Source organism: Opisthorchis viverrini (genome assembly GCF_000715545.1).
Source record: "Opisthorchis viverrini unplaced genomic scaffold opera_v5_15, whole genome shotgun sequence".
Classification (NCBI taxonomy): Eukaryota; Metazoa; Platyhelminthes; class Trematoda; order Opisthorchiida; family Opisthorchiidae; genus Opisthorchis; species Opisthorchis viverrini.
Window position 1 is genome coordinate 151,877 of NW_008751671.1, and position 17,254 is coordinate 169,130.

The window sequence follows — 17,254 nt, forward strand, 5'->3', positions numbered from 1 at the left end:
CAGCGGTGTTCGGCGGGGAAATGCAAATGCACTACCTTTTCTGCGGAACAAGTCGCCATACATGTTCCAACCCCCAACCTGGAGGACCAGGAGACTGTGTTCGTCAGACCTCTAACCATTGACCACCTGATACGAGAGTAAGGTCCAGTCTCTTCGTGACGGATGAGCGTTAATTTCCCTCCAAAGGCAGCGCTGTCTCACGAATTTTCCCCGTAGCTAGAGAGGTAGTGACCGACCAGTGAACAGCTTTAAAAAGCAGGTTTTTAGACGACTGCTAAGTAAAGTGTGATCCATACGCCGGAGGAGATTCGCGGATTTCCTTGTCATTCACCCAATTTCACTAACAACGTTTCTCCGACAGCGGGCGAATTCCACCTGCCCAGCGGTTTCCTTGGCTTGTTTTCTCATCAAACCCTACGTTCCCCATTGGGACTCTCAGTCACTTAGTGCCTGTGGTATTTCTACTATAATCAGGCTGAATCAATCTAGATTGAGCACACCATTTGAAGGACAGCAGATGTGAGTTCCAGCTTCATATGACATTTTCAGCAACCGTTCAGCTGTAGCACCCTTGTAGCATCCCTTAGCTGTAGCTGCCATGCCACCCAAAGGTTGCACGAGGGCTGGGATACTGCCAGGTTGCCCAAGCCTAGACAGGGGAAGTCGAGAGGCGGAGATCGGGTTCGAACCACGGACCTTATGGTCAGTAAATTCGCGCTCTAATCACTTGGGCCATCTCGCCCCCGGCACTTTGACGAATCGTCAATAAGCACGGTACTCTTGAGGATGCGAATAATATCTGTGGCCCTTGCCCCCATGCACTTGATCCATGGATTTCCAGTGGCTCTATCCAACTAATGGATTTTCGGAGGGCCATTCCCATTGATTTTTCTGCAAACGGTTATTTTGTTGATTGGGTCGTAGCAGCAATCACTACGACAAGCCTTGTTTGTCACGCCAGGTTACACTTTTGGAATACTCATGGAACTCAGTTTACGACTAAAGAACTATTCTCTCATGTGACCCTTATTTCATCGTCCTGACTGCTTGACTTGGGGCACAATGTACAGAGTGCAAGCACTACAACATCGTCATCATCACGGACAGCAAAACGTTCTTACTAAAAACCGATGCTTCACTGCTTTACAACCCTAGCNGCAAAGGCTCTAATAAGGGGTTGGAAGAAAGGGTAGGGAAAGTGTCCTGTAGCAAGAGGATTTAAACCAGGGTTTCTAAACTTTTAACAATGCTGACCACTATGTTTGGGTGAGACGCCCTCCGTTGCACAACAGTAGCTGTTTTTACCATGTGAACATGTCATGGCGGGATCCTCGCGAGCCATAGGCGATAAGGACTTGCAATGGAGTGATACTATTTAGTAGAAAGTAGTTGGACCCACGTGGTCTATTTAACAACCGCCCTAACTTTACGTGCCGTTTCTGCTTCCCTTGGGCTTCTGATTAACTACTTATTACTCGCGTACGGATCACTTAATTGACGCAGTTAAAATCGGCAATGTGTGTCGTTCACTTTCATTAACTTCCTCATCTTTATCCGCACTATATTTTTTTGCCTGCTGGTATGTTGCGATGTCGGATATTTAGCCCTCTCCGTAGCTCGATTCAATTCAATTTTTCAATTTATCAGCTATAAAGCGTGTGCCATAGACACATTGGTTCCAGCCGCACGCGAATTGATGGTGGAAAGCGGAGTGCTAAGCGAGCCCGCACAATGGTGTGAGCAGAGTCCAGTTGCGTACCCCAGAAGGAACGACAACCCTTAGCTAAGGCTCTCCATCGGTAACTGATAGCCATATAGCCAAATTGAGTCCACGATTGTATTGCGGTAGGGGGTCTCCAAGTAACTCGGTGTGTGCGTTTGTGTTGGGAGTTCGTACTGTCCAGGAGCAAACGATGATCTGCACACAACTGAAGAGGCCGCTTTCCGTTATCCGTACGCTCAGCGTCAACTACAAATTGACCACCTAACTGTGTTTCTCCCGGACTTAGGCGTCCAACTTGGGCATTAATATCACCGGCCAGGATTACTATATCCGTACTTCTTGCCGACCGAAGTAGTCATGACAGATCGTGATAAAACTCGTCCTTCTCAGTCTCATAACTGTTATATGTTAGGGCGTATACTGATATGACAAACAAACACCGTTTACCGCATCGACGTGCGTTAATCTTAATTGAGCCAGACAACCGCACAGCGCACATGCGACTGTTTACTGGGATCTAGTCCAGTAAGGCGCTTTCAGCCTTGAGGCTGAGTGCAACTCCTACACCGTAGATACCACGAGCCATTGCGTCAGAATCACCGATACCCGAAGCGTGAAATGTGGAACATGTGGGCTCGTCCTAAGCGGCTTGAGGAGCACGATCGAAGTGGGGTCTTGTATGCGTGTTTCGGAGGCACAACATTCATCGATAGAGAGGGGAAGTAAGGTTTCAGCAAGACATGCCTGTTGCTCAATCTGACTTAGAGCACGGACATTGAAGGCTGCAACATGGATAAGATCTTTTGAGGTTAATAGGTGATTATTTTGGTTTATTTTTCTGGGCGGTGGTTGGGATATGGAACAGTAGCTAGGGGCTTGGCAGGTGGGTTCGTTGCACTGCATTTTACGATGGGTTGGGAGGGAATGAGGGAGAAGGCCGGTGAGCAAGAGTAAATGGTATTTCGCGGTTGCCCAGGCCGAAGAAAGGGGTTAAGTTGAGGTACCCCACCTTCAGCCCTTGACTCAAAAGTCTCACCCACAAGGCACTGGGAAGATGTAGGGCTTAGTTCGGGGATCCTGACTCTAGCCTCTGACTCAAGAGTCTGAACCGCGAGACAGCGGTTGTTAGGGTTTTTTGGGACCCTTCCCGGAGCCAATGACTCGATAATCTTACCTGCTTAGCTGCAGGGGGTTGGCCTGACCCGAGTGCACAGGGCGTAGGGCATTACTGTCTCACTCCTGATGCGGCTGCGCACAGCGGGAACCTTTTGAGCAGCACCGGGCTCTTCGGTTTTAAAAGTATTTCGGCCGTATTGAATAATGCGCCGGCGGTCACGGCCAACCGTTGGGTGATCGGAGTGGGCGGTGTTGGGGCCGACCTTTTCTAACCCGTCCTTCCTCGGGGGAAGGCAGCATCACTGCTTCCATAAATATGGACATGCTAGTCGCCTGGGGGGAACGCCTTACTGTCTTCACACTCCTATCGCAGAGGACAGTACGACTTTACCTCCAGACCACCTCGTAATATGACTACTCGTAGTACGGGGACTCGCTGTTTTTCGTCGGGCTGCTCGCCGTTGGCCTTCCTGGTATGACTGAACCTTTAGGGGCTGAGTTTCAACCAGTAGAGCCCACAGAATCATTGCAGCACAAAAGCCTGACCACCAGACAAGGTGACAGCTTCGGATCGTAGCTGGTGCTAGTTCTGCCACATTATTTGCATCCGTGAGTGTAATGCTTCGCAGAACCTTCATAACTCCGGTACGTTCTTGACTCAAGTGATCCAAAGGTGTAGCAGATAAACCTCGACAAATAAATTTCTGTGAGCCCTACAGTATTGAACCATGATGCTTCCTAGTGACTTGTATTACTGTATTATTAGTGACTTGTTTATGCGGATAATGCATTTCTCTTAACCATTTTCCATCAACTTCATACATTCAACCAGAATTTATTACATCAGCATTGTCTGCTTGAGTTGGTGGAAGCTGTTTTCAATTTATTCCACTATGTTCACTTCTTCACCTTTAGATGGCCCAAGGGGTTAGAGCGGGATTTACAGATTAACAGAACTAATTGCGAGATGGCCCAAAGTGGGTAGATTGCGAATTTACTGGCCGGAAAGTTCATGGTTCGAACCCGACCACCGCCTCTCGACTTCCCCTGTCCAGGCTTGGGCAACCTGGCAGTATCTCAGCCCTCGTGCTTCCCTCGGGTGGCATGGCAGTTAGACACCGGAAGGGTGCTACGACTTTAGAAATTATAAAACTCCACTGAGATTGATTTACTTTGGTGTGTGGTTTACCGTTGGGTGGCTGAAAAACCATTTGTAGCGAGTCTACTACATCTTGTGCTTTCTGTTGCAGTTCACTCATCTCACTCCGAATGGTTGGGACCAACCAGTCGTCATCGAAGAGGAAGGAAATCTATAAATACGATGCACCTTGGTGTATTTTCAGCTTGAATTGGTCCGTGCGTCCAGATCGGCGTTTTCGGCTTGCTATCGGTAGCTTCATTGAGGAATACAATAATGAGGTCCAGGTCATCTGTTTGGATGAGGACCAGGGCGAATTTTCAGTGCAAAGTACATTCGCTCATCACTATCCGACTTCAAAAATCATGTGGATCCCGGATACGAAGAATCAATTTCCTGACTTACTAGCTACTAGTGGAGATTATCTGCGTGTTTGGCGTGTGCAAGAGGATAACAATGTCAAATTTGAATGCCGCCTAAATAATAACACGAATTCGGACTACTGTGCCCCACTCACTTCCTTTGACTGGAACGAAGTTGACCCAAACATCCTTGGAACTTCTAGTATCGACACGACATGCACCATATGGGCTCTGGAGGTTAGAATGACTATACTTTAATCCGCATCCTTCTGTTTGTCAATGTTTATTTATATCGACTACCCTACACTGTTGAAGTATTTCAAACCTTGCAAAGGTAACCCAAAGGATTTGAGATGAAGCAAGTGAGGTGTTTTCGGGTATTTCCAACGCTTTTACGCTACCTTAAGTTCGGTCCTAATAACAGTTGCACTCAACTTATTTTGCCCTATTTGAATCTTCTGGTTCCGTCATTTTATTTCTTTGCAAGAGCACTGAGGAAATATCACCTCCTGCTAGCATTGATGAGGACATCCCGGGTCTTTAGGTACCATTCCGTCACCTGAAAGTTCTCAGATTCCTTTAAGACAGCCAATAATGGTGAATCGTGTCATCCCTCAGATACCATGCTTTTTGTGGCTCGTCTTAGAGATTTTCGGCTGTGGGACCTTCACAACTTCAAAATGACAAGTTTACTGTATGTTCCACGTTTAATAGTGTCACTTGACTACTCAACTCACACGTTTGATCTCCGTTACCTTCACTATCTTACAAACTAGAGGTTCAGTTCGATTAATTATAGCGACCATGAATCGTGTACGTTGGTTCTGGTTGCCTTAGCTTGTACTGGCCAGCGCAGGATGGAAGGGCAACGTGAGAGCATAAAACAAATAGAAAAGAAAGAACAGTCGGTTAGTGGTTAAAGCTAAAAGAATAGGTACAACAGCACCACTAGTTTTGTGACGTCCCCTGTCACTGAGTGTCTTTGCTCATTAACGTGGTGCAGCTACTACTTCTCGTTACCCAGCCAGGTATAGATTTTACACTCTTCAATGGTTCTGATGCCATGACTAACTTTGATGGTTTACTCACCCACCTTAAAGGCGAGAAAATGCTTACTTAATCGCATGGCAATGTTATTTAAACTTTTTGACGCAATCTTTTCATGGATAGGATCTGAATCGGATAGCGAGACATCGTCGACGTACTCCAGGTTTTCAAGTCTCCACGAGGGAATTCTACCCCAAGGGTAGTATATGTAACAGGAGTTTCTTCCATAATCATTTCAGTGACGAAGTTGAGAAGGAACTTTGACAAAATGTGGGTCCGCCGGACAGCCCTTTTTTGTGGTGACCTCAGGGGGATACCCTCCGTAGACTTCTAGAGGCTCACAGGTGTTGGAATATCATGAATAATGGAATGTCTTCGAGACGTGGTTTTACTTGTGGGCAGTTGCGAAACTTGTAGAATTTTTATCTGTGCCATATTCTTGCACGATCACCCTCATATTCTAAAGCAGTCAGTTGTGTTAGTCCACATCGGTAGTGTACATCATTGGTCGTGCCAGGATCCGAATATTCGGGTCTGTTCAGGCGTCATAATTCCGTTCGACCCATTGTGCGCTAGTGAGGCCCTTTGGAGCGGGCGTATTTCAAAAACGGACAAAAAATTGCCCAGCTGTAGAATCCTTTGTGTGCCTAGCTGCCATGCCAACGGGAGGAGACACGAGAGCTGGTATACTGCCAGCTCGCCCAAGCCTAGACAGGAGCAGTCAAGATGCCGGGGTCGGGTTCGAATCACGGACCTTCCGGTCCGTAAGCTTGCGTCTTAACAACTGAGTTATCTCTACACGTCAGATATGCAGAAGTCGTAAACGCTAAATGGCAGGTGGCAAGTATATATGGTCGATCTGACGGATCTCCAACCCACTTGCTTATTCATGAGGATTGTTTGAAGGCTGTTGATCGCAGGAGCTAACACTGCACTGCTCCAAGCTACGACGCAAATTGCCCTTAGTGTGAGGTTCAACGCTTCACGAGGCCGTAGATATCAAAATCAGTAGTGTAGGTATATGTATCGGTTTTCAGTGCATTTTAAACTTGAAGACTATTCTTCACTATGTCTATTTTTTGTTGGAAATCCCATTTGAATGAAAAAATGAAGTGGTGTTCAGCCAGAAAAATCGGTAACTTATCAACTCTGCTTATCAGGATTGTACTGATCACTTCCTGTTATTACACATCCCTGTTTGCACCACAGCGCTTGTACGGCGGTATCTTATGTCACAGACCATGACCACCGTTTACGTCTTTCAGACAGACATGGTATCCTGTAAAGTTCACATTCTGTGCTCGCGGAGCTTGGATTCTCGTCTCATGAACGTACGTTTTTGTCGCCTTTTCCTAATTTACGTTTTGGTGTCACTCCTGGTTGCAGACTCAACAGGCTTTGGGGCATACAAATGTGATTAGCGGCCACGTGGAATCGCAGTTGATTGCACATGACAAGGAAGTTTACGACATTGGCTTCAGTCGGATGGGAACCGGTCGCGAAATGTTTGCCAGTGTTGGTACGTATTCCATCCACCCCGTGGATAATTTTTCCTGCTTGGGGTTATTTGTGACTATATGTATTTCCAGTGCATTTCCCCATACGAATAAGCTCTTCTGAGGGGGTCAGTGTGTAATTTTTTTGCCATTCATGGTTGCTCTTGTATTTTATCATTCTTTACTGGATTTCGTTTGCAGTGTCACTCTCAATCGATAAATTGTCATGGGTTGATACCAGGGGTCTAAGTTCCTAACTTCTTATGTTTCTACAACTGGTTTTCCGTTCCTTGTTGTTGGCAACCTTTTTTTCTTCAAGCTGTTTGTTTAGTCATCCTCAATTTTATTTCCATGTAGTAACCGCAAATTTCATATGTATCATTGTGGTACACAGTCGAAAGTAAGTTGAGAGATTGGCTACAAGTCGAGCCTAACTATCTGGTCAACCTCACTGAGCTGGCCAGTGTCTCGCTAAGCAGTTGGTTCACTATCATTGTCTTCATTGTTTATTAGGCAGCAGGAAGGCCTAGAAATGCTTGTAGAAAAACATACCTCTAAAATTGGTATTCCACATCTTGCCGTTCGTGTGTTTAGTCGTTCCCGATTGGGTCCAAAAATAACTATCTTTTTTTCCTGACTTCTATGCAAAGATGGAGATTAAATTCTCAGTCGGCGCTTGTCTGACTCATTTGCCTCCGTTCGTGGGAATCAGACCGTCCCAACTAACTGAAATGAGTCGATAATAGTGCCCATTTTCAAAAAGAGTGCTCGTGGTGTATATGGAAGTAACAGAGAAATCAGCTTAATCACCGTAGTAACTAGACTCCTTTCGCCGCTCATTTTACGTCGTCTTACGAAGGCGCGCAAAGAGGGGACCAGAGAACAACAGGAAGGATTCTGACCAGGACCACATCTTTACACTTCGTTTGGTCCGGTTATCAGGTTAGTTATTTTCAGCACGCTTGCGCAACAGCGTATGCCCCAGAAGTTCATAGATATCATGCGCTGTTTGTATTCACTTACTTGTGGGCACATGAAAATATATGGGGTGCTCTCCAAAAGCTTTCTTACAAGCAGTGGTGTCCGAGAAAGATGTTTGCGCGTTCCATGGATAGCTCGCAGTAGAGTAAGCGCAAGTAAGTCGTTTTTATAGAGACGGAGAAATTAACTACCTCGGCCGACCAAAGTAGGGACTAATTAAAATGGACAGTATCGGCCAGCAATTTTTGGCGGGCGAACCAAACAGTGCTCGTGTGGCTACTTAACGAGAATCTCAATGCGTAAAACACACTGTTGGCAGATTTCTGTGCACATTAGATTACTACACGAAAGGCCTTTTTTCGTTTTAGGTGCTGATGGTTCTGTTCGTATGTTTGACATTCGCAATCTCAAACATTCCACCATCATCTATGAGGATGCTAACCATGCTCCTCTACTCCGGTTGGCCTGGAATAAGCAGGATTCCAATTATTTGGCTACGTTTGCCATGGATTCTGTTGAGGTTAGTCCCTTGTGATTTCCCATCTACGGGTACCAGCTCGTGCTTGATTAATTCTGCCTTTCCTCCGAAGCGATCCAAACTAACTCTACTCTTGGTGTCAACCAAGGGCATTTTAAGCGGTGTTGCTCTTCTTCCCGGGTTTTTATCTGCTTTTGTTTGTTGTCCGGTAGATTCCCACTGGATCAATGGGTTCACTCCAGCCATGAACACGAGACATCTATGTTTTCCCAAATTCGTTTAGGGAGACGGTGCAGAACAGTCGCCAATTTCCACTGCTTATGACCTTGCTCTTGAGGGATTATCTAATTCTTGCGGGCTGCTAGTCGTGAACTAGTCGATCACTGATCAACTCATGAATGCCGCCTTGTTTAAGCACCAGCAAGAAGTCTAGGTAACTTGGAGTGTCAACCCACTCTTGGGAATCAGCGACGTGTTTTCTCTCACCACAATGCTAGGACTGCAACCGTTTTTTATGCGTCCGGAGCGGGAATCGGTGCAACTGGAGCATCATCGGAGTGCAGCTAATTGTCGACGTAAGGCCAACAAAGACATGCAGGGTTATCTGAAATCTCTTTTATATCTCCTTTATACTACTGCGAGCTTCTGCAGTAGCGTCAAAGCTTGCTAATTCGTCATCGTCGAAAACCTGAAGACGCCTCACATCATCTACCCGAAGAGGCCATGTCTCGCACCCATACAACAACACAGCCCTTACTGTAGCCTGGTACACACGACCCTTAAGATCCAGTGAGATGCCTTTTTGACGCCACAAGTGACGCAAATTAGCAAACTTGATTCGAGCCTTTGAGATTCTTGCACTGACTTCATCAGACACACTTCCGTCAGAGCTAATACAACCATCGAGGTATGTGAAGTTTTCCACAATCTCCAGTGGTTCTCCCTGAATTGTAAGGGATACGTTCGCAGATGGCACGTTCTGAAGCAGGACTTTGCACTTTGAAGGTGCAAGGCGCATGCCAAAAGATGGTATGATGGCGGTCAGTTTATTCAACAAGGTTTGTGCTTCGCTATGTTCTTCAAAGATGAGGGCGGTGTCATCTGCGTACTCCAGATCGACAAGGCTCTTGCCAGCAACAATTTGAACACCGGCGTTTTGAAAACCGTCCAGTGTTCGCCTCATTATTTCATCGATGACGAAGTTGAACAAGAATGGGGATAGTGGATATCCTTGTCTGACAAGGATGCTTGCTAATTATGGTTCACCTTATCTTATTGTGTCACTTGCCCGAGTTAACGAAACGCGTGTTGCTTATGGTATTGGTTAGCTGCTGTCACCTAGTCTGAAACAGCCTGCTTTATCCGGTCAATCCTTTGTTATCTTTGATCAGGAAGTGCGCATTTAAGCATACCACAGAACAGCCTAACAGCAGCCTCGATGGAACGCAGTATTCAGGAAACCTTTTAACAGAATTTTTGGCAAGTCAAGGTTTCACGATTTGTCAATGGGCTGGTGGTTTGAGTACGAATGCCCTGGTTCCAGTCAGTAGCATACTGAGTAGGTCGGGACCGTTGTCATGAAAATGTTATCAGATTATTCAGTATCAGATAGTATACTTAGTTTTGCCGTTTTAATTAATTAAATTAATTTACAACTTATTACCACGACCTTTTTCTGACCTTTCAGTTAAAATATTGCAGCGTTTTCCAAATCCTCAGAACGGACGCCGGCGACCAACTTTAAGGAGTCCACCTGCTCTCCTGGAGTAGTTGCTAATGATTTCATATACTCTACAATCTATTGCCCCTCTTGAGTTTATTTTCGTTCAGTACTGTGCTAGCTGCCTGATCGAGAGAGCTCACTGGTTAAGAGACGAACTCACTGAACGTGAGTTCCTTGGTTCAGATTCAACCCGGGTATCTGGACTGCTTCTGTCTGAGCTCGGGCAAACTGACAGTATGTCAACCTTCATGCTTTTTCAGGATGGCGTGGCAGCTGGGTGCGGAAATTGTGTTGTAACTGAACGATTATTTTCTGATTTCAACTACTTTGCTACGTATCCGTCCATTCTTCGCATCATTTAAACCAGGACTTTTAGGTATAATATTCTTTATGCAACTTTTTCCGTAGATTATCATCCTCGATTTACGTGTACCATGTACTCCCGTCGCGCGCCTCAATAGCCACCGAGCATACGTGAACGGTTTAGCATGGGCTCCGCATTCTAGCTGCCACCTTTGCACTGCGTCAGAAGACTGTCAAGCGCTCATTTGGGATATACAATCAATGCCTCGTGCTATCGAAGACCCAATTCTAGCGTATACTGCTGCCGGAGAAATAAACCAGATCCAATGGTCCTCAACACAACCAGATTGGATTGCGATATGCTATAACAGCTCTATGGAAATTTTGCGGGTTTGAATTCTATGACACCAATTCCGACCATATTTTGGCTCTGTACATACATCACCACCCTTGTTTCCTTCCTTATCTGATTTCAAAGTTGCTTGCTTTCCTTTTTTCGTATGTTGCACAATAAGACATACTTGTTCGCGGCAAGATGTTCTTTCGCTTCGTAGCTGCTGTTCACCAGTGTACTGCCATAGGGCTTCACCGAAAGGTCGTTCACTACTGGTATGCACGTGAAAGTGTGCTCTATGCTTCTGTGAGGATTTCGGCATACACCTTTCGCTGAAAATGAACCTAGCCTATTCAGCATTCGTATGCATTTGAAGGTATAGTTGATAAGGTCTGTCTGTACATGAGTGTGGGAGTTGAGGCACACATAATGACGGTCATCATATGATTCTGTTGAACACTCTATCCTGGGCTATTGCTCATTCCATTTTGAAGTCATATCGCAGAAAAACGCTTAAAGACTGCTGCGTAGAGCACCACTCATCCATCTGCTTTGTCGGGCGTGAAAGTTGGATTCATTGATGCTGTCAAGATACTTTGGATAGTGTTGTCACTCAGTGTGGCCGGTCGAGCACCATTCTTGAGTATTGTCTTTCCAAGGTCTTGTGGTTCTCTGTGGTCCTCTTCAAGTACTGATCCAACGAACAGATTCCCTGTGGTCATGAATTTATTGTACGCAACGTTCATCGTCTGTTTTCAGCAGTTTTTCTAATACATGTACATAGGATCGGGCAATGCAACTTTCGGGCTCAGTACTATTGGTGAGTGAGCTTTTACTCCCAACTTAGTTTCTGTATAATATTCCACATACGGAGAAGCCATCGGTAACTTCAGAATGGATTATATCCAATACATGTAAATAGCATGTAAAATAGACATACGAGGCAGTTTTCGGGATGTAACCTCCAACTGTATAATGCCAACGTGATTGGCTGTAAGAAAAGGACGGGACACTGCGAAGGGTCAAATGATGCCATCGGTTGCTGACAAACCGGTATATTTAGAAAGCAGTAACGACTGAAATCGGCCCTAAAGACGAACGGAGACTGGTTCGAGAGCTCGGCCGTCGACGTGCATTGTGACGCGGTTCCGTGCCGCTCAACTCAGTGGATTGAGAGCAGTCGAACAAATGCGCTTTAACCACAATCCAATGCTTCGATGAGCCGGAAGACTTGAAGGCAAACACGTCTTACATTGTAAGAAAGGTCCGACAGGCAGGATATGATGTGGCAGTAGGGAATGAAGAATGCTACGAAAAGCTTGCCTTCTGTTGGCGCTTTTCACATTCCAGTATGAAGTCCACATGACCGTCCTTACCCTGGGCTATGGCGGCTAACTGATGTCAGTAGCGTTCATGCTATTAGTTCCTATCCGTATTGTCTACTTGAGTATTGGAACTGTAGCACCTCAAATTTGATAGGCTAGCCCCAGATCTCCACTCCTATTCCATTTGTCTTATTCCCATTAGAAGGCTCGATTCAAATAAATAGTTATGGTTGTATAGCAGTGGTACACCAATGTCCTCTGGTGTTGCGGTCAATGATGGTGATGACCCGACAAGTGAAAATGGCACACCCCGAATCAGTCAGTATTTACTGCTGCATAGGTGAGACTTCTTCCTTATTTAGACTGACTTGTCTTTCGTTTGTTTGACTAGTCACAATAAACGGCTGACCTGACACGTATTCTGGTTACAATGTGGCCTGAAGTACCACAGTGCAGCTGGGTGGCATGACGAGAGATGGTTCAGTAACCGGGGCCAAAAAGAAGTTTTTGGTAGGTGCCCTTTGGCATGCTGCAAGGTCCATAATTTATATGCGTCGATTGTCTTGCGTGACTACGTCTCATAAAGCCATCCGCGAAATTGTCAGAATCCAACTACCAGATATTTGTTTAACTTCCATGAATGTGCAACTCGGCGGATAATGTACTCCACATATCTGTGAACTTCATACCTCTCTATGATTTTCAGAGCAGTTGAACCCTATGTGACTGACTGATATGCGAGTAAGCGTCTTCTATGATTGCTTGGAAGATGGGCTGTAGGAAAGTGATCCAACCACAATCTGTAAAGCTGTAAACGGATATTCTGTCCTTACCAAGGCTCCCCAAGATTGGCTGCGCTGATTATAGCTGTGAAAAATACTTTCTTAAAATACTTTCTAATCGAAAATACTAATCTAAAATACTTTCTTAAAATACTTTCAAAATACTTTCTAATCGAAATAAATGGGCGATTCTGCTGTGAAGACCAAACCATTGAGTGCACTACCTTCCATCAAAACGAAGATGTGCATTGTTGGTAACGCTTACCCTTATTACCTTCAACCAAGTCTGAGAAGGAGAAACACAAGTCAGTGAAAACATTACAGTGAGCAAACGTCATCAAACCCCGAAACATGTTGGATAAAGGTACTATGACTGTAAGCATGATTCAGTATTGGCCTTACCAAGACAAGGCAACGCAGAGCGGACTACAAATTGCAGTTTACACAAACAGTTTATATTGTCCAATTTCCGTCGCTTCAGTGAAGAGTAATAAACTGTTCAATTAGTTGGGAAACGCTAGGAACCGACTGAGAAGTCATCGTTTTCGGAAAATCCGTCGTTTTTCTCAAAAAACGGTGGACTTTTTTCAGACAGTTTGAATTTGCGTACTATTTATGGTTCGTTGCAGTCCTTGCAATCCAAAATTGGCGAGCGTTTGGGTTGCACGAAACTCTCAAGCTCCTATTTGTTAAATTCTTTGGCGCGTTCTCAGACATTCTTGTATACAACCATCTCTTGGTTCTTCCGATTACCTGCTACCGTAAGTACATTGAAAAAGGTATACGCAGGAAGGTGTTTGGTTAGTTTCTATAGGAGTTCATCGTATTTGGTTGAGAAGTACTAAAGTCGTAGAGTTGACTTGTGTACAAGCAGTGTATCATCAACCTTACGACTATAGATACACGCTTCCCGTATAAACTGGTGTAATTTTGTATTCTTCTGGTGACTCGTATAAATATCACATGAAAGTCGTCCCGGCAAACTTCCAATCGCCGCTCCATTAATTTATTAGTAGAACCTATGCTAAAACAGAACTACACACCTTTAGTGAATAACAACATCAGCGAGCAGAGACGATCAGTAGGAATACCCAATTCTTCGGTATCCTTGCGTGTTGCATTTATGGTTTTCCCAGTAGGAACGTCTGTAAAGAGAGAGCATACATTACATGACTCTGTATGCCTCTAGGAAACACTCAAATTTCGAATTTCTCCTTATTGGTTCAATGCCGCGTTCCAAATAATGGCTCTGCCGCTGACGCAATTCATGCGCAAATCGCTTGTTTCATTCCTGGTGTTCTGTCCAGCCCAGTGCTTCGTCGTTACAGACGCGGAGACTTTGTCTGGTGAATCGAAGCTTTAAACCCAATCTGTGTAAACAAGTGGAATTTTCAGTCGGCCTTGCCATGGTACGGCTGATATTGAATCATCTCTACAGGCTTAGTATCTTTATCTAGCCTGTTCCGAGGTCTGATGACCTTTGCTGGCTGTAATGTTTTCACTGACCTATGTGTTTGTTCATCAGACTATCCGTCAGTTGTTATGCCCTAATCAAACGGCTCAGCGGATTGGCGAAACACTCAAATCCAGTCTATTTATTATGATGCTTCTTTTTTCATGAAATTCACCGACGCAGCTGGATGCATGAAATGAGCCTTCCGCCGATTGAAGCTACACTGGTTTCTGTCACTCCTGAAACGATTGTATGCATACCCCTGATCGCGATACGCAGTTTAATGGAGTGTTTCGTGTATCAGACACAGGGGAAACTGATATCATGTCTGCTGTTTCCGTCGTAGTGACTAGGTTAAGAGGTTAGTTGAAATTTAAAGCGGAAGGAGAACCGATCGGCTAAGTCAAGCTAAATCTCTGGTAGGTGTCGGTCGAGGGATTTTGTGTATTATGGTGGTTGGACAGGTGTTGGGTCGATGGGGAGACCTACATGTGTTCGGCTTCAGCCTAGGGTCTAGTTTTTCTGGTTGGGTTCATTTGATGGTCCCTCTTGAACGTCGTTTGAATCTTCTGTTCTTTGTGGATGTCCTGGTGCTAAGATAGTTGTGTAAGAGGAGTGCTCTGACCTTTGGTCGGGCTGGGATTTCCACGTGGATTGACAACCACACCGCCACGTGTCAACTCGGTTTATCTAAGACCGCTTTCCATACGCTCGCCAGTTCCACAACCTCGATTCTGTTCACGCTGTGATGCTTGGCTATTTCCACCGCCTCGGTTATCAGCCGATGTGATGTGAATCGCAGTCACCGTCCTAAAACTTCCACATTTTCCAGATCTATGTCCCGTGTCTGAGGTATGTACTACCATCGCTGAGCCTTTAACCAGCGTTTGGCATTCTTCCGCATTCCTTGGTGGTTTGTTTATCTTCCTTTTATGTTCATCAATTGTGGTGTGCAATTCTCTGGCAGTTTGTCCTATGTAAACCTTATTGCAATCGTTGCAGTCTCTGGTCTTTGAGCTAGCTAGATTTTTGGCGGATGTACTAAAATCACTCATGGGGAAATCAAGCAGTCGTTAGGAATCCGTACGACTTTGCCAATATGGTCACAGGTCTTGCTTTAGAGATAGACGAAGTCCTTGTGAGTTTTGACGTAATCTCAAAGTACACAGACATCCCTGGGGCAAATGCCTTGAAAGTTATTACTGGCAGACACAACGCTTGAGAAACGGACCCAGCTCTCAGTGGGTGGAATAATTGAGGGCATAAGAGTGTTTGAATATTGATCAGTTTGTTTTCGACACGAATGCTTACTCAAAAGAACAAGGTCTTGCAATGGGATCTCCAATATCCTCATTTTCAGCTTATATTTATATGCAGGACTTCGAACAAATGGCCTTGGCCGGATATCATAGTTCACCGAGTTTTTTGGTGTTATGTTGACGATACCTTAGTTGTAATGAAACGAGATAGCGTGAACAGCTTCCACGACTATCTCAGTAGTTTAAATCCACACATTAAGTTTAGCATGGAGACAAAGTTAACCTCGGACACATTACCCTTTCCGGACTGTATGACACATAAGATGGCGGAAAATTAAAACTGCAATCTACCAGAAACCAACACACACAACAACTGCCTTAAACTACTCGTCAGTATACCCAAAGTCCGTGCACACCAGTATTGTCTCATCGATTCTTCGTCGAGTCAGAACGTTGTTCAGGGAAGAGATCGACCGGACGGCAGCTCAAATCGAGATAACAGACTTCTAGCATGGAGACAAAGTTAACCTCGGACACATTACCCTTTCCGGACTGTATGACACATAAGATGGTGGAAAATTAAAACTGCAATCTACCAGAAACCAACACACACAACAACTGCCTTAAACTACTCGTCAGTATACCCAAAGTCCGTGCACACCAGTATTGTCTCATCGATTCTTCGTCGAGTCAGAACGTTGTTCAGGGAAGAGATCGACCGGACGGCAGCTCAAATCGAGATTGCGAACAGACTTCAAGAAATGGGATACATAGTGAGTTTGATAACGCGTCAACTAAGAAGATTATTGGCTTCGGTATCTAGACCCAGTAAAAAATGGATTCACACAGCAGTCATTCCATATAAAGCAGGGATGTTATTCGAAGATAGCTGAGATTAGCCAACATTAAAGCAGTTTTCCAGAAGAGGGAAACGCTATGCTCAGTTTTGGTGCAGTTGAAAGATCCTCTCTCGCTTGAAACGACTGGGGACTGTGTGTATAAAATTAACTGCAACGGTTGCACCAAAATTTACATAGGACAAACTGCCAGGGAATTGCACACCACAATTGATGAACATAAAAGGAAGATAAACAAACCACCAAGGAATGCGGAAGAATACCAAACGCTGGTTAAAGGCTCAGCGATGGTAGTACATACCTCAGACACGGGACATAGATCTGGAAAATGTGGAAGTTTTAGGACGGTGACTGCGATTCACATCACATCGGCTGATAACCGAGGCGGTGGAAATAGCCAAGCATCACAGCGTGAACAGAATCGAGGTTGTGGAACTGTCGGGCGTGGGGAAAACAATCTCGGACAAACCGAGTTGACACGTGTCTGTGTGATTGTCAGTGCAGGTAGAATCACTGGTAAAAACAGGCGCGGGGGTGGGGAGGGGTGGAAATCTCAACTCGATCAAAGTTCACAGACACTCCCTTACACAACTATCGTAGCACTGGCTCATCCACTTGGATGGACGGAAAGTGTAAACGACGTTGAAGAGGGATCATCACGTGTACCGAACCACAGGAACTAGATCTTGGGCTAGACCCATCGACATAGCACTCGGTCACCCACCCTAACACACAAAATCCCTCGGCCGACACACCAGCTTGACTTAGCTGATCGGTTCTCCTTCCTATTCAAATTTCGACCAACCTCGTAACGTAGCCACTGGTCTTGACGAAGCTTTTGTATCAAAAGCGAAACGTTGTCCAGCAATAAATCTAC

The 17,254-nt window shown here is 45.2% G+C and overlaps 1 protein-coding gene across 1 annotated transcript in view; it reads left to right on the top strand.

The window, feature by feature from the left end:
* T265_01378 (hypothetical protein) overlaps positions 1-10,898 on the top strand; it is a gene marked incomplete at both ends in the record, with an annotated part of 15,913 nt that extends 5,015 nt beyond the window's left edge. The window contains 4 exons of the mRNA XM_009165404.1: positions 4,090-4,576; positions 6,773-6,905; positions 8,232-8,383; positions 10,473-10,898. Of these exons, the coding sequence (XP_009163668.1) occupies positions 4,109-4,576; positions 6,773-6,905; positions 8,232-8,383; positions 10,473-10,763 (1,044 nt within the window). The remainder of the gene's footprint in view (positions 1-4,089; positions 4,577-6,772; positions 6,906-8,231; positions 8,384-10,472) is intronic.
* Positions 10,899-17,254: the final 6,356 nt, after the last annotated feature.